General features: G+C 44.8%; 1 protein-coding gene across 5 annotated transcripts in view; it reads right to left on the bottom strand.

The window, feature by feature from the left end:
• CNIH3 (cornichon family AMPA receptor auxiliary protein 3) overlaps positions 1-27,083 on the bottom strand; it is a 333,831-nt gene that overhangs the window by 41,086 nt on the left and 265,662 nt on the right. For all 5 annotated transcript variants that reach the window (XM_077938594.1, XM_077938597.1, XM_001095178.5 and 2 more), the window contains 2 exons: positions 24,270-24,338; positions 20,430-20,477 (listed from right to left, as the gene is read on the bottom strand). In XM_077938594.1, the coding sequence (XP_077794720.1) occupies positions 20,430-20,477; positions 24,270-24,338 (117 nt within the window). The remainder of the gene's footprint in view (positions 1-20,429; positions 20,478-24,269; positions 24,339-27,083) is intronic.

Here is a 27,083-nt window from a genome sequence, read left to right as displayed (position 1 = left end):
GTAATTATTGCCTCAATTTCAAACCTTGCTATTGGTCTATTCAGGGATTCAACTTCTTCCTGGTTTAGTCTTGGGAGAGTGTAAGTGTCCAGGAAATTATCTATTTCTTCTAGGTTTTCTAGTTTATTTGCGCAGAGGTGTTTACAGTATTCTGTGATGGTAGTTTGTATTTCTGTGGGGTCAGTGGTAATATCCCCTTTATCATTTTTTATTGCATCTATTTGATTTTTCTCTCTTTTCTTCTTTATTAGTCTTGCTAGTGGTCAATTAATTTTGCTGACCTTTTCAAAAAATCAGCTCCTGGATTCATTGATTTTTTGAAGGGTTTTTTGTGTCTCTATCTCCTTCAGTTCTGCCCTGATCTTAGTTATTTCTTGCCTTCTGCTAGCTTTTGAATGTGTTTGCTCTTGCTTCTCTAGTTCTTTTAATCATGATGTTAGGGTGTCAATTTTAGATCTTCCCTGCTTTCTCTTGTGGGCATTTAGTGCTATAAATTTCCCTCTACACACTGCTTTAAATGTGTCCCAGAGATTCTGGTATGTTGTATCTTTGTTCTCATTGGTTTCAAAGAACATCTTTATTTCTGCATTCATTTGTTATGTATCCAGTAGTCATTCAGGAGCAGGTCATTCAGTTTCCATGTAGTTGAGCAGTTTTGATTGAGTTTCTTAGTACTGAGTTATAGTTTGATTGCACTGTAGTCTGAGGGAGACAGTTTGTTATAATTTCTGTTCTTTTACATTTGCTGAGGAATGCTTTGCTTCCAACTATGTGGTCAATTTTGGAATAAGTGTGACATGGTGCTGAGAAGAATGTATATTCTGTTGATTTGGAGTGGAGAGTTCTGTAGATGTCTATTAGGTCCACTTGGTGCAGAGTTGAGTTCAATTCCTGGGTATCCTTGTTAACTTTCTGTCTCGTTGATCTGTCTAATGTTGACAGTGAGGTGTTAAAGTCTCCCATTATTACTGTACGGGAGTCTAAGTCTCTTTGTAAGTCTCTAAGGACATGCTTTATGAATCTGGGTGCTCCTGTATTGGGTGCATATATATTTAGGATAGTTAGCTCTTCCTGATGAATTGATCCCTTTACCATTATGTAATGGCCTTGTCTCTTTTTATCTTGGATGGCCTAAAGTCTGTTTTATCAGAGACTAGGATTGCAACCCCTGCTTTTTTTTTTTTTGTTTTTCATTTGCTTGGTAAATCTTCCTCCAACCCTTTATTTTGAGCCTATGTGTATCTCTGCATGTGAGATGGGTCTCCTGAATACAGCAAACTGATGGGTCTTGACTCTTTATCCAGTTTGCCAGTCTGTGTCTTTTAATTGGACCATTTAGTCCATTTACATTTAAGGTTAATATTGTTATGTGTCAACTTGATCCTGTCATTATGATATTAGCTAGTTATTTTGCTCACTAGTTGAATGTAGTTTCTTCCTAGCATCGATGGACTTTACATTTTGGCATGTTTTTGCAATGGCTGATACCTGTTGTTCCTTTCCATGTTTAATGCTTCCTTCAGGATCTCTTGTAGGGCAGGCCTGGTGGTGACAAAATCTCTAAGCATTTGTTTGTCTATAAAGGATTTTATTTCTCCTTCACTTATGAAACTTAGTTTGGCTGGATATGAAATTCTGGGTTTAAAATTCTTTTCTTTGAGAATGTTGAATATTGGCCCCCACTCTCTTCTGGCTTGTAGAGTTTCTGCCGAGAGATCTGCTGTTAGTCTGATGGGCTTCCCTTTGTGGGTAACCCGACCTTTCTCTCTGGCTGCCCTTAACATTTTTTCCTTCATTTCAACTTTGGTGAATCTGACAATTATGTGTCTTGGAGTTACTCTTCTCGAGGAGTATCTTTGTGGTGTTCTCTGTATTTCCTGAATTTGAATGTTGGCCTGCCTTACTAGGTTGGGGAAGTTCTCCTGGATATCCTGCAGAGTGTTTTCCAACTTGGTTCCATTTTCCCCCTCACTTTCAGGCACACCAATTTGACGTAGATTTGGTCTTTTCATGTAATCCCATATTTCTTGGAGGCTTTGTTCATTTCTTCTTACTCTTTTTTCTCTACACTTCTCTTCTTGCTTCATTTCATTCATTCGATCTTCAATCGCTGATGCTTTTTCTTCCAGTTGATCGAGTCAGTTACTGAAGCTTGTGCATTTGTCACGTTGTTCTCGTGTTATGGTTTTCATCTCTATCAGTTCTTTTAAAGTCTTCTCTACATTGGTTATTTTAGTTAGCCATTCGTCAAATCTTTTTTCAAGGTTTTTAGTTTCTTTGCACTGGTTACATAGTTCCTCCTTTAGCTCTGAGAAGTTTGATCGTCTGAAGCCTTCTTCTCTCAACTTGTCAAAGTCATTCTCCGTCCAGCTTTGTTCCGTTGCTGGCGATGAGCTGCGTTCCTTTGGAGGGGGAGACGTGCTCTGATTTTTTGAATTTCCAGCTTTTCTGCCCTGCTTTTTCCCCATCTTTGTGGTTTTATCTGCCTCTGGTCTTTGATGATGATGGTGACGTACTGATGGGGTTTTGGTGTAGCTGTCCTTCCTGTTTGATAGTTTTCCTTCTAACAGTCAGGACCCTCAGCTGCAGGTCTGCTGGAGTTTGCTTGAGGTCCACTCCAGACCCTGTTTGCCTGCGTATCAGCAGCGGAGGCTAGAGAAGATAGAATATTGCTGAACAGCAAGTGTTGCTGTCTGATTCTTGCTCTGGAAGCTTCATCTCAAGGGTGTACCCAGCTGTGTGAGGTGTGAGGTGTCAGTCTGCACCTAGTGGGGGATGTCTCCCAGTTAGGCTACTCAGGGGTCAGGGACCCACTTGAGCAGGCAGTCTGTCTGTTCTCAGATCTCAACCTCCGTGCTGGGAGATCCACTGCTCTCTTCAAAGCTGTCAGACAGGGACGTTTACCTCTGCCAAGGTTTCTGCTGCTTTTTGTTTAGCTATGCCCTGTCCTCAGAGGTGGACTCTACAAAGGCAGGCAGGCCTCCTTGAGCTGTGGTGGGCTCCACCCAATTCGAGCTTCCCAGAGGCTTTGTTTACCTACTTAAGCCTCAGAAATGGTGGGCGCCCCTCTGCCAGCCTCACTGCGGCCTTGCAGTTAGATCTCAGACTGCCGTGCTAGCAATGAGGGAGGCTCCGTGGGCATGGGAGCCTCCGGGCCAGGTGTAGGATATAATCTCCTAGTGTGCCATTTGCTAAGACCCTTGGTAAAGCACAGTATTAGGGTGGGAGTTACCTGATTTTCCAGGTGTTGTGTGTCTCAATTTCCTTTGGCTAGGAAAAGGAATTCCCTTCCCCCTTGCACTTCCCAGGTGACGTGATGCCTCGCCCTGCTTCAGCTCTCGCTGGTCAGGCTGCACCCGCAGACCAGCACCAACTGTCCGACATGCCCCAGTTAGATGAACCCGGTACCTCAGTTGAAAATGCAGAAATCACCCGTCTTCTGTATCGCTCACGCTGGGAGCTAGAGGCTGGAGCTGTTCCTACTTGGCCATCTTGGGCACGCCCCTTCAAAATCATAATTATTTTTAAGAGAAACCTATAGCTATTGACCTACAAGGGTATCGGTGATGTAATGGTATGTGGGGAAGAAACTAGTTATAGGAAAGCAATGTTTCCATTATTAGGAAAGAGAAACAAAAAAAACCGAGTTGGAGTGTATATCTGTGCATACATGTATTTGTCTATCTAAACGTTCATGGAGATACAGCATAATGGGAGGATACAAACCCAGCTTTTATGTCAGATAGGAAGGAGAAGGGTGAGGCAACTTATTAATATTTTCTTCATATCAACTTTGCGTCATTTTACTAGTGAAAATATGAATATATTAATTTTATAACTAAAACAATTAATATAGAAAATGAAATAGCATGCTCCAAGGAAAGACTGCCCGGATTTAAATCCCAGCTTTTCATGTACTAGCTTATGTTGCTTAACTTCTCTGTCCCTCAATTTCCTCCTCACTGTAAAGGGGACCATAATGATGTCTACATCCCAGGGCTGTCACGAGTGAGATCATCCAACCAAGCACTTTGTACAATGTCTGGCATATTATACCACATAGAATACCTTAATAAATGTTGTTATAGAAAAAAAACTTAAGCTTCTGTTACGAGCTGAACATCTCCCCCAAAAATTCACATGTTGAAACCCTATCCCCTAATGTGATGGTGTTAGGAAGTGGGGTCTCCGGAAGGTTATTAGGATTAGATGACAACATGAAGGTGGAGCCCTCATGAATGGGATTAGTGTCCTGATGAAGGGTGCAGAGAGAGCTTGCCCCTCCACCATGTGAGGCTGCAGCCAGAAGACAGCTGTCTATGAACCAGGAAGTGGCCCTCTACAGATGCTGAATTGTCTGGCACCTTAATCTTGGACTTCCCAGCCTCCATAGTTGTGAGAGATACATTTGTGTTGTTTAAGCCACTGAGTCTATGGTATTTTGTTATAGCAGCACAAAGATAGCCACTGAGAACCAATCTTCCATGTCTAGCTAATCTTACCTCCTCCCACAAAAAAAAAAAAAAGAACCCGAGCCTGACTTCCACTCTCTGCATAGCAGTGTGACACCCCACAGTGGCTCTCCAGAAGCTTGTGCATGCCATGGCTTCCAGGCAGCCAGCACAGCACTGTGGGTGGTCAGGGCCCTTCATCACTTCCTTCAGCCCCAACATGGGTCAATGCTGTCCTGCTCTCAAGTGACAACTTCCAGGCAATGAAGTGCCTGGGATCTCCTGGGAAGGGATGTCCCATAAACAAAAATAGTTACAATAATTACATGACTTCGGCCCTACTCAGCAATTGGCACCTCTGCAGAAGTTCACATGGCAGACGAGGATTTTGTCCTGACTCTGTGCCTGCTGGGGAGACAGGCACTGGAGCTAATTAGAATGATGAATGACCCATGCCCTGTCCAACATGTGTTGAGCCAACCGTCTAGGTCCAGGGGACAGGCTCTGCACTCTGCTCCCTGCAAGGGGTGTGGTAGCATGGAGAGGCAGGACCCAGTCCCTTCTGTTTGGATCCTTTCTCCAGGAGAAGGATGGTGGAAAGTCTTCATGGGCTTTACTGAGGATAACTTTGCTTTTGATCTTGATAAACAATAAAACCCAATGAAACAGGATCCAAGTCTTGCCCTTTCTTTCTCTGAAGCACATCTGGGATAATGAGAAAGTGCTAGGAAAATTAAAACCTGGAAACTCACTATTCACTCTATTTGCCATTCACCAAAGAACAGAATTCAACGGCAGGTAAATCATTTCTTCTAACCAATGGGATGCTGTTTCCCTGAAAACTCTTCTCTGGTGCAGAGATCCTATTGCAGACTGAAACATGTCCTCCCAAATTTCATATGTGGAAGCCCTAACCCCCAGTACCTCAGAATGGGACAGTAAGTATTTGGAGACAGAGTCTTTAGAGAGGCAACTAGGTTAAATGTGGTCATTAGGGTGGGTCCTTTTATGCCAAAACCCTATTAACCTCAGTAGGGAGGGTGCCAGATTCAAGAGTCTGAAGAAGAGACCCAGAGCTAGCAAAGGAGACATGGGGTTTTATTGGGGCCCTCCATACAGGGGAGAGAGTCCAGTGGTGGCAAGCTGGACAAGAGAACCGCCTTACATACAGAAATGGTCCAGTGGCAACGGGCTGGACAAAATATCCGCCTTCCTACAGTGCAGTGGCAATGAGCTGGACAACACATCCACCTTCCTACAGTCCAGTAGGTGGTGGGCCAGACAAGATAACCACAAGGCCCAGTGGCAGCAGGGTGGGCAAGAAAACCACAACCTCCTGTAAACATCATGCAGCTTATAAAACATTTTCACTTAACACTCTCCCCTAATGATCCCCACACGGCAACCTTCATTCAACCCAAAGCTCAGGGCCCCAATCCTCTGCATAGTTCATGTCCCTGACAAGTGGGACAGGTAGGGGGTAAGGGGCTCAGATTTTTCTCATAGATAAGGTATGAAACTCTAGGTTGGCCACACACAGATTCCCCAGCTTGGAACACAGCTTCAGATGCATCTGCCATATAGGGCCATTCTAAAGGTATGCTTAAATTATTGCTGTCAGATGGATTTATCCTACAGACCCTAACCTGGCATGACTAGTGTCCTAAAAGAAGAGGAAATCAGGACACAGACACACAGAGGAATGATCATGTGGAGACAGTGGGAAGGTGGCCATCCACAAGCCAAGTGGAGAATTCTCAGAAGGAACCAGCCCTGCCGACACCTTGATCTAGTACTTCCAGCCTCCAGACCTGTGAGATGAATGCCTGTGGCTAAGGCCACCCGACTGCTGTGTTATGGCAGCCCTGGCTGACACTCAGCTGCCAAAGGGCCAGGAGAAGGGGGTACAGTGTCCTCTGAAGGTTCTTTCTCTCAAGACATCAGTTTCAACAGTCTCTTGAGGTTGAAACAATGCCTTTGGTCAAAACCTCTTAGCCCATTTTTTACTTGAAGGGTGAGAATCAGTGGAGAAGAGATGGTAGTCAGACTACAGAAGAGAATGGGGCCTGTCCGCATGAGGACAACAGTGGATCCTGGGAATGGATATGCCCGGGAATGTCCAGGGATAGCGCCAAGCTTGCTCTGAAAAACTCAAAGACGTGGAAATATTCTGGGAAAAGTAGGGAAACGTCTTTAATCCCTAGAGCATGGAAACACAAGGACTATTAGAAAGGGCAGGGATTTGGGGTGAATCCAGACCCTGCACTTACTAAGTGACCTCATAGCCCTCCAAGTCTCATCTCCCCATCTCCACATCACAGCAGTGTGGTAAGAACAAGTGAAACACTTGTAAAGCACGTAGCACATGGAAAGCATGTAGTAGTCATCATGGAGTTTGTTCCACTCATTCACTCATTCATTCGTTCCATCAGCAAAGCATTACTGGCTATGTGCTGCGCTGGCTGTAGGCAGAGTTCTGCACAGTGAACAAGATTCACAGTTAGTGCCCTTACTCATCTTCTAGTCTGCTAAGGAAAGCATGCTTTTTACAAATTATTATACCTTCTGAATTCCGCCTACACCTATCTTCCTTTTAAAGTCCAGAATATGTGTGCTTGAAATACATTATCAATAACTCAGAATGACCCAACATTGGCAATTAGTATCACCACTATCAAAAAACATGCGAAGTACCCAACAGCATGTATTAAAGTCTAGCTCATGCAGAGAATTCTACAGTTTCTCTCAGAAGACATATAGTTTGTCATTTATCAGTACATCCTGCCTGAGTGGCTCCTTTATTTAGTTCCCACCAGGACACCAGTGGCACTGGTGCTACCTTATGCTGGTGTGCTGAGTGGTAACAGCAGTGATGTCACCACTGAAAGGCCACAATAGCAGAGCTGTTCTTGCTGCGTGTTCCCCGCCTACCTCCTTGTGCTATAATCGGTGATCATTGTCCTCCAGAATCTCATCACTGCTTTGACCATTTGGCTGATACAGAAAGGAAACAGGATGGCTTTTCTATCCCTTTATAATAATGGCACTTTGCATTTGTATAGCACATTTAACTTATTCAGTGCATTTTCTTGTCTACTGCCGGGTCTTATCCTAATGAAACAAAACTCCATGAGTTGTGTAATTGTCTGTGCCACAGAGAGAGCTTAGAAATCAGAGCCAGTGAAACTCAGTTCTGGAGGAGGACCAATGCCCCAAATTGCTTAAGGAATAACAAGTCCCATAGAAGTTACAAATGGAGCCAGCATGATAACTTGGCAACGCAGCTTTTCCGTGGGGAGAAGATATGTCTGGAGCATGCGAATTAATTCAGCACAAGCTGGGAGCTCAGAGGAATCCTCTCTTATTGTCCCCACCTAGGTACAGGCTGGCGCGGTTTTACCTTTAGAGAGGGGCTGTAGGAGTTGGAAAGAGTGAGAGGCAGAGACTGGATGCTACTGAGAATAAGAGGCTATTAGGATTTGTAAGATTGGCCCATTTTGTGGCCCAGAAACAGGACCCAGAAATGTTTCTTGCTTCTTCAGCAATTTGGAAAAGGGCAAAAATGAGTGGCTGGAAGGGTGAGCATTCTGGGGGCTGAAAACCAGAATCTTTACTTCTCATCACATTCTGGAAAATGAAGCATCTGGAAGCAGAGTTCCCACCACAAAAAACACGTGGCTCGTGGATTACTTGCAATGAGTCATCCCGCTGGGCTGACCATCTCCCTGGAATTTGCGAAGTAACTCCTTCAGTCCACTTGGGCACCTGTTGGCAAATCATTGCTTTTACTCTGCAACCATTTGGAAAATTATGGCTCTCTAAATCATACCCTCAAGAACAGGGAAAGTGAAAATGCCTCCCCACCTGCACTATTCTCCCACTCAGTGATTCTCAGCTTGGCTACACATTAGAATCATCTGGAGAGCTGTTAAAAAAACAAGTGCCAAGCTGCACTTCAGAAAGTCTGGGGGGTGGGACCCAGGCAACAGGATGTTTTAACCTCCACAAGCAATTTCAGTGTACAGCCAAGGTCGAAAGCCAGCGCTCTAACTACGTCCATTACAATGCTCACCCACTGGGCACTGAGGGTGCTCTGACGTGACAACCACGTCACACCTGTCACGGCCTTTCTCTGGTCTTCTCCACATGCCTTTATCCCATGCTCAGCAGAATTCCGGCTCACACATTATGAAAATCATAGCCCATGGTATTTGTGGTTGCCAGTCTCATGTGAACTAATCCTTGCTGCTAGCTAACATGAATCTGACCCCATGCTAAGTAATGTAGCAGTTGCAGAAACCAGAAGGACAGGATCTTTGTCTTCAAGAATACAACTGTGTAAGATACATGTACAGGCAACTACCATATAAGGTTTTAGGTGATCAGGGCTTTGAGGGACTCTCAGGCAGGAATGCAGAGAAAAAGCAAGATTTCTTTTAGCTGTACTGAGCATGTCTTCACAACTGACACACTACACACACACCCACAATTTATCCCCTTCAGCACATAACCGACTACGTACATGGTAGGTGCTATATGAATTCCAGTTGAATGAATGAATAAATTCAGATTGGTACCTATTGGGTTGTTCCATAAAGCCAACACCCAGCACTTCTCAGCTCCCCACAACCCACACCATGCCCAGCCTCCTCCAGGATCCGTTTAATATCATTCAATCTGTGACACCTCTTCTTGCTCCTCTCCCACCTCACATTCCTGCCCTTAGTTTTCCAGAGTGCACATCAGGGCTGCATGTCCTGCACAGGTTGCTCTACTGACTGACATCCCTCGTGACACAGAGATCTGCAGCTGTCCTCCAATGTCCTCACTCCCATTTCTCTGGAATAAAATCCCTGATGCTGAGCTGAGCACATAGCCCCACAGAATCAAGACTAGATTATGCCATTTGCCTAAGATCTGGCCAAAGAGTTAAGGGGGAGTGGTGTGTGTGACTTCTGGGTCACTTTCTTCAAGGAAATGACCCTTTTCCTCTTGCCTCCTCCATTCTGCTACTTGAAAGAAGGTCATGATGTGACGTCCTCACGGTCCACATGGACAAGGAAATTCCCTAAAAATGACAGAGCTCCAAAGACGGGAGGAGCCTGGATCTCTAGACAGCTTTGTGAGGCCGAGTCCCACCCACCCCATGCCAGCCTGGACAGGCCTCCCAAGGCCGAGTGAGCCCCATCGTGTTTCAGTCACGTTATAGTGGGTCTCTGTTACTCACAGCCCCAAACCCATATCCCAATTTGCTTTCCTGACTCTCGCACATCCTACAATCCCAGAAATCCCAGAGTTCCTTGTTACGTTAATGACAGGAGAAGGATATTATGAAAACCCAAATTGTTTCTGTCAGAACAATCAATGATTTGGTGACTTCTCATAGCAAAACTCCCAAGAGTCCATAAATCTTTATTGCTGAGAAGGTCAGGCTGTGAGAATCTGCTCTGCCTCTGCCGATGAATGCAGTAAGGGGACCAGCCTACTTTCATCTGGTCCACATGGTCTGTGGAGACTACAGGAGAGCCTAAGCGATCATCATTCTTTTCGCTGGCCCTGCAGAGACTGGCCTCTAGGGTAGTGGTAACAAGCTCTGTAAAGTTATGGAAAATAACTGACTCCTATGAACGTGAGGAATTGGAAGCAGCAAGGGTCGAAGACTGTGAACATGGACTCGGGGACCAGACCTATGAGCTGGGTGACCTTGAACAAGGTACTAACCATCTGGTGAACAGATAATTTCACCCAACTCACAAGGTTGCTATGAAGGTTCGGTTCACAGCAGTTCCAGGCCTCTCTGTAAACCTACTGAACCTGAACTTACCAGAATTGAGGGGAGTGCATTCGTCAGGGCTCTCCAGGAAAACAGAACCAACAGGGTGTGTGTATGTATGTGTGTGTGCACGTGTGTGTGTGTGTATGTGTGTGTTTAGAGAGAGAGAGAGAGATTTTAAGGAATAGGCTCATGCAACTGTAGAGATTTGGTAAGTTCAAAATCTGTAGAGTGGGCTGGCAGGCCGGAGACCCAGGGAACAGTCAATGTTGCCGTTGAGGTCTGAAAGTCGACTGCTGGCCAAATCCCCTCTTGCTCAGGAGAGCTGGGTCTTTCTGCGCTAGTAAGGCCTTCAACTGATTGAGTGAGGCCCACCCACAGAAGGGATGATAATGTGCTTTACTCAAAGTCCAATTTATTTCTTTAATTTTATGTCAATAGTTTTTGGGGAACAGGTGGTGCTTGGTTACATGGATAAGTTCTTTAGTGGTGATTTCTGAGATTTTGGTGCACCCATCACCTGAGCAGTGTACACTGTACCCAATGTGTAGTCTTTTATTCCTCAGCCCCCTCCCATCCTTCCCCGCAAATCCCCAAAGCCCATTATATCATTTTTATGCCTTTGCATCCTCATAGCTTAGCTCTCACTTATAAGTGAGAACATATGATATTTGGATTTCCATTCCTGAGTTTCTTCACTTAGAATAATGGCCTCCAGTTCCAGCCAAGTTGCCGCAAAGGCCATTATTTCATTCCGTTTCATGGCTGAGTAGTATTCCATGGTGCATACATGCCACATTTTCTTTCCACTCATTGGCTGATGGGCATTTAGGTTGGTTCCATAATTCTGTAATTACAAATTATGCTGCTATAAACGCGTGTGCATGTGTCTTTTTCATATAATGAAAGTCTGATTTAAATATTAATCTCATCCAAAAAATACACCCTCACAGAAACAACCAGAACAATGTTAGATCACATATCTGGGCACCATGACCTAGCCAAGGTGACAGATAAAACTAACTATCCTGGGTGGATAGGAACCTGCCTTTCAGAGTCGTATGTTTAATCATCGATCCAGATTCAATGTGAGGCACAGCCAGGTTTAGGGACCCTCTCAGTGACGCATCCTAAGGTCCCTGATGATTTTAGGGTTTCTCCTCCTGCTGCCATGAGGGCTGCTGGACTTCTTTACTTTTTGAAACTGGTTGTGACGGCTCCACATTCATCTCAAAAGCAACCTTCTGTTGTGTCTCAGGCGAGGAAGGTGTTCTTTCCACACACAGCCAGGACATAGCAAGTTGTGGAAATGCTCCTCAAGTCCAGGGCTCAGCTCATCCTGGGCTGTTTGCAAAGGAGCTGGCAGCTTGTAACATCTGTCTGCTGTCAACTTCTCTGCGTGGAAGCTCTTCTCCCTCCCCTCTCCTCCTCCACAGATCCAGTTCTCCAGACCCTGGGGAGCCATCCTGGCACTGCTTAGGAATCACCAGAACATCTACCAAATACTCAAGTCACCAAATATTTCCCACAGTGTTTCTCTACCGTGGCCCCTCCACGGGGCATTTTCAAAATACAGATGACTGGACCCTCCCAAGGACTCCCAGAGCAGAACTTCTAGAAGTGATTCTTAAGCAGATATATGTTGAAACATCTCCAGAGGTGCTCTTGATAAGCAAAAAAAAAAAAAAATGAGAAACCATCAGTTCCATTAATGACGAATACTGGAGACCAGCAGACTCTAACATTTGCTACTACCTGATATGATCCTAGCATAGGAATTTTCACAATCAAGGCAGCAAGGTCTCACTGAAGAATATCCACATCCTTTGCCCTTAACTTTGTAGTGCCTCCACGCTGACCAAAGCTTGAAAAGGTGCTTGCACATTTCCACTTCTCTTGCTTCTCTATGACACCAGGAGAACAAGCCTCAGGTGGTCACTGGAGGATGAGATGTGGCTGAGGCTGACTGAGATGAGCTAATGGCCTGCAGCCCACCAGATACAAGAATGAGGTCCAGCCAAGACCAGAAGAACATCCCCTGTGCCCAAGTGCAGCCAAGATCAACAGAACTGACCACATGACCCATGGACTCATGAGAAATAAATGGTGTTTGCTGTAAACTGGTTCGATACCTTATTATCAGGACAATAGAGAACTAATAAGGATAGGGCCAACCAGCTACCCAGATCCCCAGTGAAAAGCCAGTGCCCATGTGTTAGGGATTTGTTTGTAAAGTCCTTCAGTTTGCCTGCTGCGGCCCTACGGGAGGAGTGAGGTGAGGACATGTCCCCTCCAACTTCTGGTTCAGCATAGCACCACTGTTTACACATCAAGGAAAATGTTCCTTCTTTCCCTCTGACTAACAAGGAGTTTGCCACGGAAAGTGTCTGAATATAAATTATGCATGAGACATGGGTTTCTGAACTAGTTACAACTTTTGTTCCAGGATATTTTTACTTTTCTTCAAATATTCCCTCCAGGGGTGAACTACCCTACAAAGAAGTTAAATGAAATTAGAAAAAGAGCCTTAAAAGAATCCACTCGGACCCATCGATAGTGAGCCAAGCATCTTATAGGCTCTCTGAGGCACTATGTGGTTTCAGTATCCATAGCTTCCCTTTAAAATAGCTGAGCCATGTTACTGTAGCGGTGGTCCTTAAGGGGCATGTTTTGAAAAGAAGCAACAATCTCCCCTATAACGTGGTGATTAGAAATGTGGACTCTGGTCACATGGGCTTGCCTTCAAATCCCAGCTCTACCACTTAAGAAACAGGAGACTCTCGGATATATACTTAATCTCTCTAAGCCTCAATTTCCTTTTCTGTTAAGTGTGGCTCTTAATAATGACTACTTCATAGGGTTGTTGTGAGATTAAAGGAGTTAACACTTTTAAAGGCATAGAGTAGTCGGCATCACTATTTCCATGCTTTAGAAATCCCCCCAAGAAACGGAGAATTCTGATCTGGAAAACTTCTACGTCAACGATGGTCTCTCTAAGGCACTCCACACAACTGCCTCTGAGTTTATGTGTCCCTTTTCACCGTATCATGTCCCTCAATTAAAATATGCCATTCCCTCCAGAGCCCTGTAGGAAGAACCATATTGACAGCTAAAAAGAACTGAAATCCAATCAATCCCTTGTGGCGAGGAGTGCCAGTAATTAGGAAAAAAAAAAAAAGGCAACATCTTCTCCATTCCTCCCAGTTGTTTATTTAGAGACAGGGTCTCACACTGACCCAGGCTGGAGTGCAGTGGCACGACCTTGGCTCACTGCAGTCTGAACCTCCTGGACTCAAGTGATCCTCCCACCTCCCCCTCCCACTCCTGAGCAGCTGGGACTACAGGTATGCACCACCACGCCTGGCTAAATTTTATTTTATTTTTATTTATTTTTTTTTTGTAGAGATGGGGGTCTCACTATGTTACCCACACTGATCACAACCTCCTGGGCTCAAGCAATCCTCCTGCTTCCCAAAGCGCTGGGATTACAGGCAAGAGCCACTGCACCCAGCCCTTCCTGGTTGTTAGCACATGACAAATACTGTGCACCAAAGCAACATGGGTCTTTCCCTAAGTTCTGGTTTATAAATGTACTTAGTAGCCCCCACTTAGGTCAAAGAAATTTGAACAAAGCTTGAACCATCTATGTGTAAATGTGTAGAGTGAACAAATGGCTGAACTCTGGCAAAGAATAACATCACTTTAAGAAAAAAGTTTTCCCCTTATAGAAGTGCCACATGCTTATGGTATCAATGAGATACCAGGAGCTAAGATACTCTGCCCAATGAGAGAATGAAAATAATCCGTCCACTACAGCTTTTTATATCCACGCATGTCAGGAATGTTGCCATAAGAATGTTATGTAACAAATCATTCCAAAATACAGTGCCTTAAAACAATAACCATTTATACTCGCTCACACATCTAAAGGATGGTTGGCAGTCACTGGCTCTAGCAGGCTTGGCCTTGAGATACAGGTGGGCTCAGGTAGGTTCCCCATGCCTCTCATCCTCCTTGAACTAGTGGATTGGTCTTGTCAATGACAGAATTTCAGAAGGGAGGACAGAAATGTCCAATGACTCTCACAGCCTTGACATACACTCCCACGCCTGCCCACTTTGCAGTGGACAAATCCTGTCACCCGACAGAGCCAAGTATCAGTGGGGAGAGGAAATATACTCGGCTTATAGGAGGAAGAACAGCAAAATCATAATGCAAAGGTCACGGAGACCAGGCTCAGTTGCTTCAGGGGCCTGTGACCTGTGCAGCTGCACAAGGCCCTGCGCTGGGAAGAGCCCCACCTTTGGTTGAATGTTTGGCATCAGTTTCCGACATGGAGCCTCACATTGCCATTTTTCACAAGGCCCTGCCAATTATGTAGACAGTCCTGGAGAGAGGGGAAGGTAAGGAAGCATTAATAATAATGCAATCTCCTCATTTAACAAGACTGACTTTTCACTGCGAAAGTGTCATATCCACTCCCCATCTCCTCCAACCCCTGCTTTCAGAACCACATCATGGAATTTCTGCAGTGGGTTCAGGCTGCTACTGGCAGCCTCACTTCACATCATAACTCCTCCGTAAGACAGAGCTGTGGCTCTGGGAAGCTTTAACAAGGAACAGACACTGGTGCCCGTTAGTGGGAACACCTATGGTCATATCACCACTGCATTTCCAATACTAAACCTGGAGCACCTGCCCCTTCCCACCAGGCTCCCCAGTGAACTCAACGGCCCACTCATCCCCAAATCCTACCCACATGCCCTTCTCCTCCATGTGGTGATGAGAATGCCCAATGAGAGAATGAAAATAATCCCCCCACGACAGCTTTTTACATCCACAAATGTCAGGGAAAACCTGCAGTGGGAACAGACAAATTCTTGGGGAAATTGGGACATGAACTGGAGAATCACAGAATTGTCAAGCCAGAAGGGCCATCCCAAACTATACAACTAAATACCCCTGACATTGGGCAGGCTCAGTCTAACTCAAAATCATCTCAGGTACAAACTTGTCTAATTTGATCTAAGGGCCTGGGTGCGGTTGCTCACTCCTGTAATCCCAGCACTTTGGGAGGCCAAGGTGGGTGGATCACCTGAGGTCAGGAGTTTGAGACCAGCCTGGCCAACATGGTGTAACCTCACCTCTACTAAAAATACAAAAATCAGCCGGGCGTCGTGGCACATGCCTGTAGTCCCAGGTATTCAGGAGTCCGAGGCAGGAGAATCACATGAACCAGGGAGGCAGAGGTTGCAGTGAACCGAGATCGTGCCACTGTACTTTAGCCTGGATGACAAAGTGAGACTCTGTCTCAAAAAATGAAAAATAAAAATAAAAAAACGTAACTTGGTCTAAGGGATGTGAACATTTCACAACCAGTCCCAAAGTTTGATGACTACCACTGATGAAGCACGTTTCTCCTTATTCTCATACCAATCATTTGAGCTCACATTTAAGATAATTTCCTCGAACCACTAGCTAAACTTGCAGATGCAACAGGAGTCAGCCCCTCCCCATGAGAATCCTTTATATGCCCGAAAGCAGCAATCACACCAACCTCTGCCTTCCAGGATGCTTCCTGCTCCCAAACCTGCACTTTGTAGGGGCCCCACAGAGCTTATGATGTGCCCTGGTGGGGAGAGTTGCTCAAGAGGCAAGTGGCTCTTGCCACAAGAAAAATGAATCATGAGCACAAGTCAACACAAGAATCCTGCAGTTCAGACAATTACCCAAAGAACACATTTTCTGATAATTACAGAGCTAAAAATGGATCCACTTTGAAAATCCCTTCCTTTCTCCCAAGAAAGCTGAGGAGGTGGTTTAACAACAATCAGCTGCTGAGATGCATCACATTCTAGGGTGTTTAGGAGGCTAGTTCCAAGAAATTCTTGGAAGGTGCAGTTCCCAGAAGGTGGTGCTGCTAACTAGACCCATTAACCCTCCCCGCCATCCCCAACACATGCTCACAGCTTGGGAATCAGAACTCAGAAGCCCATTCGAAATGAGAGAGACAGGAGGGAGGAGACCTAGGCCGGCCCACCTTGTGATGCTGCTCAAACACCAAATGGCACTTACCTAAGAAAACGGGAGGGGATGCTAAGGGGCGGTGCAACCAGCCAAGGATTATCTCGGCTGGCCAAGTGTGTGCTTAGTGATGTTATAAAGGGTTTTAGGTAGAATCTAAGGGTCAGGATGATAATAATAACATTTAATATGCATTGTACACTTATGAGCCAGATGTACCATATTATCTCATTTAATTCTCACACACCTGTATGAGCACGGTCCTGTTATTTTCACCCCTAGTTTACAGTCACACTGAGGCACACGCTGTGAGTTACAAGGATAATAAGGAGAGAGGCAGGATTTGGAAGCAGTAGAAGTTTGCGCACTTCACCAAAACCTTCCAGATATAAAGGTCCCAGAATTGGCTGAGAGCAGATATTAGGATGGTTGAAATACAGACTACAAGGGGGCAGAGGGTATAAGCATTATGGAAGAAAATCAGACAGAAGACACTGTAGGTCAGAGATCTTCTGTGTCAATAATGAATGTAATATTGAGTTAATTTCAATTTTTAAATACAAATCTTTTTTTATTTTTTTTTGAGAGACAGTTTCGCTGTTGTTGCCCAGGCTGGAGTGCAATGGCGCGATCTCGGCTCACTGCAACCTCCACCTCCCGGGTTCAAGTAATTCTCCTGCCTTAGCCTCCCGAGTAGCTGGGATTATAGGCGCCCACCACCATGCCCAGCTAATTTGTGGGGGTTTCACCATGTTGGCCAGGCTGGTCACTGACCTCAGGTGATCTGCCCACCTCAGCCTCCCAAAGTGCTGGGATTACAGGTGTGAGCCGCCATGCCTGGCCTATAAATCTTATATAAGGAATAAATGTAGTAAAATATGTGAATTTTGTACTATGTCATGGACAGTACTAAAATGAAGAAATGGAAAGATTATTGACTAAGCCAGTGTTTCCAAGAAGAAGGATTTAGATGACAGAAGTGCCAGAAAGTTGGCACTCATTCATTCACTTACTTAGTCAATACTCGCTAAGCACCTTCAATGGGCTGTGCGTTGCTCTACATTCTATGTCACAACCTATGATGGTGAATGAAACAAAATTGCTGACCACCCAGAACTGGCATTGCAGTGAGAGAAGACAGACCTGCATGCCCAGGACCTAAATGCCTTTGGGAGAATAGTGTTACCAACTTAAGCTAAACAACACATGAGCCACAGCCAGACCTCAAGGGCCAGACAGACAGAAGTACCTATAATTTGAAATTACATTCAGAAAGAAATTATGTTGAAATGATCCTCATTAAATTAATAAAACAAAATTGCTCAACTTTTAACAAAAGCATAAGCTTTAAACAGAAGCATAACTAAGCATTAACCAGCTTGCCCTGCAGCCCACCTCCTTATAGCCGCGTACTGCTTGAAAGTCCCATCGCCTCTGTCACGAGGTCCTAACATCTATACATAACATCTTTAACATTAAAGTCCTCAAAAACCTCAAGTTTCCCATTTGAGATATTTTCTAGATCCTGATTCCATCAGGCCCACTGACACCAGCCATCTGTGGACTCCCTCCAAGGAACTGACTTAGGACAAGAATGAAGTTTCTACTTCCTTATGATTTCATCTCCCATGCCCTAATCAATCAGCAACCCCCTGTTCTTCAGCCCACTACCCACCAAAATTCCCTCTAAAATTCCAGCCCAAAACTTCTGGAGGAGGGGGATTTGAGACTCCCTCATGCCTCATTTGGCTGCCATACAATTATTAAGCTCTTTCTCTGCTGCAACTCCCATCGTCTCAGTGTATTGGTCTGTTACTGTGCAAGGGTGCAAAGCTGGTGGTCCTGGTATGAAGCTGGTGGTCCTGTAACAATGATGACATCACTGAAAACAACCTCAGGTAGCCAGGGCACACAGAAGAACTAACAACCAGTTGTTAAAAGTAGATGTGCTTAGGGCAAGAGGACTGGAGGAGGAGGGAGATTCCACAAAGAAAGCAAGCAAGCTGGGCTGGGCATGGTGGCTCATCCCTGTAATTCTGTCATTTCGAGAGGCCAAGATGGGAGGATCACTTGAAGCCAGGAGTTTGAAACCAGCCTGGACAACAAAGGAATAACCAATCTCTACAAAAAATAAAAAAGTCGGCCAGGTATGGTGGTGCATGCCTGCAGTTCCAGCTACTCAGGAGGCCGAGGTGGGAAAGTCACTTGAGCCCAGGAATTCAAGGCTGCAGTGAGTTATGATTGCACCCCTGCATTCCAGCCTGGGTGGCAGAGCAAGACCCTGTCTCAAATAAATAAATAAAGTTGTAGGTACATGGCTTATTTCTGTGTTGAGTTAGTGCAGAGGTGCTGGCCACTCCAGTGCCACTCCCCGTGGAAGCAAGAAAACTGTCAGGCTGCAGAAGGTGTGATCACGCAGTCACAACACCTAAAGTCTTGAAGTCACTGGCTCATGTCCTCTGATGTCTACCTTTTCTCCCTAGTATTTTGCATGACCATGAACAACAACTGCACTTGACCTCCCAGAAGCTGCAGCAGAGGCAGAGGCATGGAAGAAAGGAGCATGTACAAATGAAAGGGGCAAAAGGCAGGAAAAGGTAGAGTACAGAGTTTCTTGGAGTAAAATGCCTCAGTTTATTGTTTAAAGAAACTTATGCAAACAATATGCAAATTTGCAAAAAGTAACACTAATTCTTGCATAGTGTGCTTACTTTCATACCCTTGGCTCTGACCTTTAAAACGTCCAGGGCTGCAAGTCTGTGGGCCACAGGACCTTGGCCATTGCCTGCTACCTGGCCAGAGTCAGTGGGTCAAGCAGTATAAAAGAATAAGCAAGGCTAAAAGGTGATGGATATGGAACATTGTTCTGTCAGAGAATACAGGACAATATATTGAGGATGGGAGAGAAAGTGGCAACTTGGAGTCTGAAAGGCAAAACTTTGATTTTGTCTTGATCCATTCTATGTCACTTAGCTGTCAAGTGTTAAAGAACAAACCAGAGACTATAGAAGTACCGGCTGGAGCAGGTTATGGGTATCCAAGATATTATCTGGAAAAATAATTTATAAATTTATGAATTCATATTGTTATTTTCCTAATCATTCTTTATTCCTTGGATCACAAATATTTTCATATATAGGTTTTATCCAAGCACATTTCCCTGCTGTATCATACAAGATATGGGATTCTAATGCACTGACTCTCTTAGAAGATACTAAAGGACAAGTAATTAGCTAGAAAAATAATTGGCTGCTTCTTTAAGCTCTCTCTCAATGAAAGGTATCATTACTAAAATACAGAAAAAAACCTTCAAAACCTTGCAAAGTATTTTCCCCTTCTATCAACGTTGGCATAACATTTTATTTCTGTCCTATTCATATAAGGCTCAAAAACTCCTTTTGGGCTGACAGGTGGCTTTCTTATGGCCTGTAGTTCATCCACTCTGTACAGAGAGGTTAGGGACGTCCTTTGGTTATTTTACCGGCAAGTTGCCGTTCTCCACATTTTGCTGCAAAAAGCACACACTTGCCTGGGAAAGAGACACAGGGGCCCCCAGCTATGGCACAGAGCTATGCTAAATACCAAGCTTTAACTGTGTGTGCCCACATGCACTTCCTGAATGAGTCTGGGGAAGCTGTAATGTACTACCCATCCATTCAGAGCAACTCTCTGAACCACGTGACTCTGCCTTTAATAACACCCCCTCATCCCACCCATTCAGCATTCCCAGTGATGCTGACAATCAAATTGCAAAGCTGAGTGACAGGCTACAACCTCAAAGGAAACCCAGCATCTAGTTAAAAACTTCCCAAGGTCGGCAGGGAGTGTTCCTGAGACCAGCCCCAGACAGGAACAAAGGCTCTGTGGTAATAGCAGCTGGAAATGCCATCCATCATCATGCAAAGATAAAGAGCTTCCAACTCCAATCAGAGGGCACTCGCAAATATCCAGTGCTCTCCTGACACTTTGATTGATGGCCACCTCCTTTAATTAGCTCCTCTTGTCTCTGGAGGTTTCCAAAGAACTGATCACTTGCTCCCACCTCCCCCTTTCCCTGCCACCATTTGCCTTCCTGGTGGACAGGACTGGAGCAGGCACTCGGCCTCACCAGCCTCTTTCACTGTGTGCCTACCCACCACCGTGTGATCCTCCATCCTCCAGCAGGAAGCTGCCACACTGACCTTTCGCAGAAGGAAGCAGATGCGCTCGATGTTCCTCAGCCGTTCCCTCTATCAGGATGCACAAGAAAGAAACGAGAGGGGAGGTTAGGGGTTCTGCTAAAACAGCATGAGAAGGCCCTACAATCAGCCCCAAAAGCGGAGGCAGAACCCACCAGAGAGCCCTCATGGGCACATGGCCAGCATTCTCCCACCCAATGGCTTTTTCTAAGAGTTTCTGACTTTCTTCCCTGTACCTTGTCATGGTCATTTGCTCTTAACAGAACTCTCCCAGCAAACAGCATGGGCTCACCTTCCCTCTCAGTCCAGCATGGATTCCTGTTCTTCTATCTACAAAGTCTCTCTCAGCCTCCATGTACACATAAGGTGGTCAAACTGCCGAATGGTACCTCGTGCTCACGGAACATCCTAAAGCCTGCAGCCAGCCCTCCCAGGAGGCCTTCCCACTTGGGTCTCGAAGAGCGTATGTGCCCTCATTAGTATCTAAGGTAGACAAGTTCTCTGCCTGCTGGTTTCATTTTTCTAAAGTGAGTCTACTTGGCGGAAGCAATCTCCCTACTAAATTAGACACCAGTGATGCCCCCAGGCTAAGGCTTTTTAAGAAGTTTGAGTCTATCAAGGCCTGGCTCACTGCCAAGGGAAGATGAGATGATGGCCTGTGGCTGGGCAGGTGATGATGCCCACTTCATGCACTAAATGCTATTGCCTCCCTTTTCCTTCAATGACTTTAACGATTTCCAAAGCCACACTGAACACAGCTGTGGCGTCTCCCGGTGCTTCATTACTGAGGCAATTTGGTTGCCATAGATGGAATGGTAATGAGATTCCTCGTGGATCTGGAAAGGACAGGTGGCTGGGACACTTCATTTCCCTAATTAAATCATAAATATAGTAAATATAGTGATTCCTGTGCATCCTTTAAGCCCAGAGGAAGGAGCCCACATCTGGACAAATTAGTGTGTCCACATGGCTAGAAAGACACACTGCATCCTCCTCACACATGTGCACATGCAAGCACACACACTTATGTGCACATACGCATGAAATGTAATGCTACAAGACACACACTAGCTCCTTTTCCAGCAAGCCAGAGCCACTGAAGGACAATATCTACCATTACTTTAAAGTAATGAATGCCCTGCTGGTAAAAGGAAGGGAAAACATGAGAAACGAGGAGTAAAACAGAGCATTCCTCCTCCTTTCCATCCCATAGGGCCCAACAATATTGGGAGCTTCAGGGCATCTTAAATCCAAATGGGCCTCATGCCCTCATTGAGAGACGCATCATACGGATCAGCAATTATTTGTGACACACAAGTCCTTCCAGGGCTGGAGTCACCAATCAGTGAAGTAGCTTTTTTAAGCCACCTGAGTCTGAAATGCTGCTTTGGGGGCTCTATAGAGGTCTAAGAGCTCGCAGAAGAATTAAAAGAGGCATCTGAAGCATTTAACTTCCTGCCAGGGAGTAACAACATAAGAACTGGGAAAATGTGTCTAGCAGTCTTCCATTTAGGGTTTTTATTTGTTTTTGTTTTTGTTTTCAATCCGAGACAAGAGTTTTCCCCATGGGGCATCTAGAGTCTTATTCTGTTCATGAACTTCATAGGGCCCAGGCTCCTTAATTAATCAGTTAACTAATTAGAAGTGTGCCTTTAATAATAGGAGTAAAAAAAGTGAATTGAGATTTAACTTCTATGCCACCACTTCAATATTCATCCACCGTTTAATCGACAAATAGCTATGGAGCACTTACTATGTGCAAACTATATTCCTGCACTGGCCTTTCACAGAAGCTCCCTGGAGAGCATATACTAGTCCTGATTTTCTTTATTCTGTCTAAATTTCCTTATTCTTTGCCATGGTGAGATGGAAAGGGTTCCACAAAAATATTTTGTGGTTTCACCAATCACCTGCAACCCAGCATGGAATCTGCATGATGGAACTGAGCGGTAGGACAAATTCCTTCCCTAGCATTTGCCCTGGAATCAGACAAGAAAACTTTGGGTGTTCTAAGTGAGCTGCCTATTAATTTGAGCCCAAACAATTAGAAGGAAGGAAAGTAGGCTCTTGTCTTCCCTGGCATTCCTAAATGAAGGTCTCTCAGACTAGAGTCGCTCACTGCACCTGGTAGATACTGACAGACCAGGCATGTAATGTCGGTGCCAAACACAAAAACATCCAGAAAGACATGAGACCCAGAGTGAAACCTTTCAGGCCTGGCAGATCCAAATTATCCCAGATGCATGGTGAGGCTGGCAGATGGAAACAAAATGGATTTTAATAGTTATAAGTTCATGAAATACAGTAAGTTTTAAAGTGGATCTTGCAGGTTCTTTAAACTTGCATCAAAATTTGCTTTGAAAGAGTTCGGCTCTATTTCATGGAATCAAAAAATTTGATGCCAAAGTGGGCCTCAGATATTATAAAATCAGGTCTCTTAAAAGAGGCAACACACGGTAGATGGTAGGATGGCAGACTTTGGAGACAGGTAAGCCTGGGTTCAAGTCCTAGCTCCAGCACTCATGACCTATAAATCCCTGTACAAAAGAGTCCATTTAGTGGTTTATAAATTGGGTTAATGATGTTTGTCTCGCAGCATTATTGTGAGGATTACAGATTATGTATACAAAGTTCCTAGCACAAAGTAAAAACTCAAAATACAACAACAAATCCAGTAATAACTCTCTACTTTATAGAAGGGGACACTGAATCCTGGTTCTTCCATATGGTATTGTGGTACCTCCCTAAAAGCATATCCTTCTTCATGGGGCCTGCAGCTAAGGATAAGAGACCTCTTTGTCCCTGCTGAATGACGCCATAAACATTCCAGGCTAAGATGGTATCATGCTAGCAGAGCCTGTTGTTCTCTCTACAACTTCTGGCTGAAAAGGTCAACAAAGCTACTCCAAGAGGCAAAAAGTTGCCTTAGTGCTGGAAACCATGGCCTGGAAGGAACTTCAACTAAACAGAGGACCAGTGAATTTGGATTGAGAAACACACTCGAATGAACTGTGTGTGCACCACCCTTTGAACTCAGAAGAGCAGGTCTGGAGTACGTTTGGAAAAGGCTCTGTCCACATACAGGGTTGGTCCCTGGCTCTGGGACATGGACTGCACTGACCAGGGAAACAAACAGCCAAAACACCCATTGCCACCCAGCATCCATGCAGAAGCTCCCAGTCGGAGGCACAGCCAGGGCACAGGGGAAGGGCAGCATGTAGGGCCTGCCAAGCCAGACAAGCAGGAAGATGCCAGGAGCCACGCATGCTGGGGCAGGCGGCCTTTCACATCTCGAACCCAGACCAGGACACTCAGATTGCACCAAATTCTCCAGGCAGAGGTGAGCTGACCACAGACCCACAGAACCACCTGAGATGAATGCTTTCTGGGTGATGGATATGGTGCTAGGGACTTTGTGCATTAACCCACCCTCCACATCTCCACCTGAGAAACCTGGTGCCCAAGTGGAGAGTGCAGCACGGACATCCACTCATGGTGCTCACGTGCCTGCAAGCATGTTGGCCAACATGGAGCCTCTGTCCTTGTTTAAGGATGAGTAACCAAAACACATGAGCACCAGGCTTTGAGGACTCAAGGGCCACAGCACAGTAGACTATTCCCCTGGGTTACGGTGACAGTCGTCACACCTGATTTGCAACATATCTCAAGACCTCAGCACACTTCAAGAATGAGAAGGCTCCTCCACAACCTTGAGCCAGGTAGAGAGGCACAGTGAGGGCGAGCATGTTCTTTACACAAATCATTCACATTCTCACCCTCCTTCCTAGGCCCTGGGTAGCCTGGGGTGACAGCACCTTCCTCTCACCAGCACCCGCTACTTACCGCATGAACAGGGTTGCACTGGTCTATGGGGCTCTTAAAATCCGTCCTTAACTCATCAAAGGCAATTATCTGAAACAGAATACAGAGATTTGAGGTGTTAGTGCACACCTGAGTCAACACACCATGTCCAAAGCTTCTGTGGATTTGCATCCAAATAACACAAGATAAAGGAAGAGGCTGTAGATGGCATGAGATGGGCCAGCACCTGGCCACTGTTGAAGCTGGCAATAAGCACATGGGGTTGCTTACGTTCTTCTGTCTACTGTGCATGCTTAAAATTTTCCCCAGTAAGTTTTTTTTAAGTATTCTGTGCTTTATAAAGATGCAGAGAAAGTCTACTGTGCTGACGGCAGGTTGGGATTTAGAAAAAAGCACAAAAAATTTAAAACTTCAAACCACTACTTTTAGCTCCCTTCCTTCCAGGAAGCGGCTATTTATTTTTTATTTGTGTGTATTGGGGCAGAAAAGGTGATTGGAAGTGAAACAGACAGAAGTCAGGTGAGAGGCAAAAGAGAAAAACAAGGCAGTAGAGTTGACAGTAATAGAAATAATCAAATCTCTAGAAGTCCACAAGCCTGGATGGTTGGCTCCTGGGCAGTCAGCATTTCAAAGTACAGTCTTTTGGACTCTGGTCCTACAGTTCATTTTGGACGAAGACTCAGAACTCCCCAGAGAACAACAGTTTCCCGATATGCCTGGAGGAAAGAATGCTGGAGAGGACCTTCTCCAGTCACAGAATGAGGCATGGCCCCCCATGGAAGTACCTAACTGACAGGTGAAGGTTTGCAAGCCCACATCCTCACCACAGCTCCCTTGTCTGCTACAGAAGGAATAAATAATAGAACACGGTGGGATCTGGCCAGGGGAGTGTCCTTTCTTAGGGTGTGGAAGACTTGGGTGCTCCCAATAAAATCTCTCCTTTTGAAAATAAACAGACATGGTCACCTGTAATCCCAGCACTTTCAGAGGCCGAGGCAGGCAGATCACCTGAAGTCAGGAATTTTAGACCAACCTGGTCAACATGGTGAAACCCTGTCTCTACTAAAAATACAAAAATTAACTGGGTGTAGTGGCATACACCTGTAATCTCAGCTACTTGGGAAGCTGAGGCAGCAGGAAAAAAATAAAATAAACAGACATAACCAACTCCCCAGGAAGGCACATACCAGGGGTCCCTGAACACTTGGCAGAATTGCTGAAGCAAGGAAACCAGCTTCCCACCCCCATATGTCCCCAATCCAGCAACATGGGGCTGGGAGTAAGCACTAAGTAAGAGAAAATAACTTCCCTCTACAAAGCAAGTAGAATTTTAAAGCAGTCATATGTCATCCTGATTTCAATCCTCCTACAGAATTTGAAGAAAATTCCAGTATAACTTGTATTAAACCAACACATTTCTATATCATCCCTTGCCAGATAATTATCCAGCCTGTACTTAAACGCTTCAGGAACAAGAAACTCACCACTTACTAAGGATGCTCATTCCATTTCTGGCTACCTCTAATTAATCATTGCTTTCCTTATTAAACTAATATATGACTCCCTGAAGCCTCCACCCATAGCCTAAGCCAGGGTCAGCAAACTACAGCCTGAAGGCCAAATTCCAGCCTGCTACCCATTTTTGTTCAACCTGTCAGCTAAGAATGTTTTATTTTTTTTTTGTTTTTTAGTTTGCATTTTTGTTTTTGTTTGAGACAGAATCTCACTCTGTCGGCCAGGCTGGAATGCAGTGGTGCAATCTCGGCTCACTGCAACCTTCATCTCCCGGGCTCAAGTAATTCTCCTGCCTCAGCCTCCCGAGTAGCTGGGTACAGGCGTGTGCCACTATGCCTGGCTAATTTTTGTATTTTTAGTGGAGATGGGGTTTCACATTTTTAACACTTTTTAAAAATAATTGAAAGAAACCAAAAGGAGAATATTTTGTGGCATGTGAAGCTTATATTAAAATTCAAATTTCAGTATCCATAAAGGTTTACTGGAATATAGTAGCATTTATTCTTTTATCTATACTGCTTTTGTGCAACAGGAGGATTGAGTAGTAGTTACAGGCTGTAAGGCTCACAAAACTCAAAATATTTACTCTTTTGCCTTTTATAGAAAAGATCTGCTGACCCCAGCCTATTCTTTTATTTGCCCTCTAGAGCTATCCTCTCCAATACGGTAGCCTCTAGCCACATGTAGCTTATTAAAGCTTAAACTTTTAATTAATGAAAATTAAATTAAAAATTCAGTTCATAGATACATTTTAGTTGTTCAACAACCCTGTCTATCTAGTAGCTATTACACGGCACAGATATAAAACATCCCCATCACCACAGAAAGTGCTATCAGACAGCACTGCTTTAGAGGCACATAGGATGGTCAAATAGCTCCTCCACAAAGAACCTCTTTAAGTACTGTCAGCTACAGGGACCTCAGCAAATCTTTCTTCTTCAAGCTAAATCTCTCCAACCATTGTTTACACAAACTACCACTAAGCTGCCTCATCATCCTGATTGTCCACCACGGATGTTTCAGGTTGTAAATGTCCATTCTAAAGTGTGACAGTCAGTACTAAACACTAGATTCAAGGTGAGGGTGGCAGGCACAGACAGTAGAGATGTCACTCACCTTCTCTGTTCTATAGTCTATGCTTCTTTTAATGCAGCCTGATGTCATTAGTTTTTTTGTGGCCATATCACTTTCCTGGCTTTATACTGAATTTGCATTACCTAAAAGCCCTAGGTCTTTTTCATGTGCTTCAGTTAAACTCAGTCCACCTCATTCTGCACAAGCATTGTTGGATTTGGAGGCCTAAGAGTAGGAACTAATCTT

Source organism: Macaca mulatta, chromosome 1, assembly GCF_049350105.2.
Source record: "Macaca mulatta isolate MMU2019108-1 chromosome 1, T2T-MMU8v2.0, whole genome shotgun sequence".
In the NCBI taxonomy this organism is placed as follows: Eukaryota; Metazoa; Chordata; class Mammalia; order Primates; family Cercopithecidae; genus Macaca; species Macaca mulatta.
Note: the sequence above shows the minus strand (reverse complement) of the source record. Positions and strands in the feature narration are given on the sequence as shown.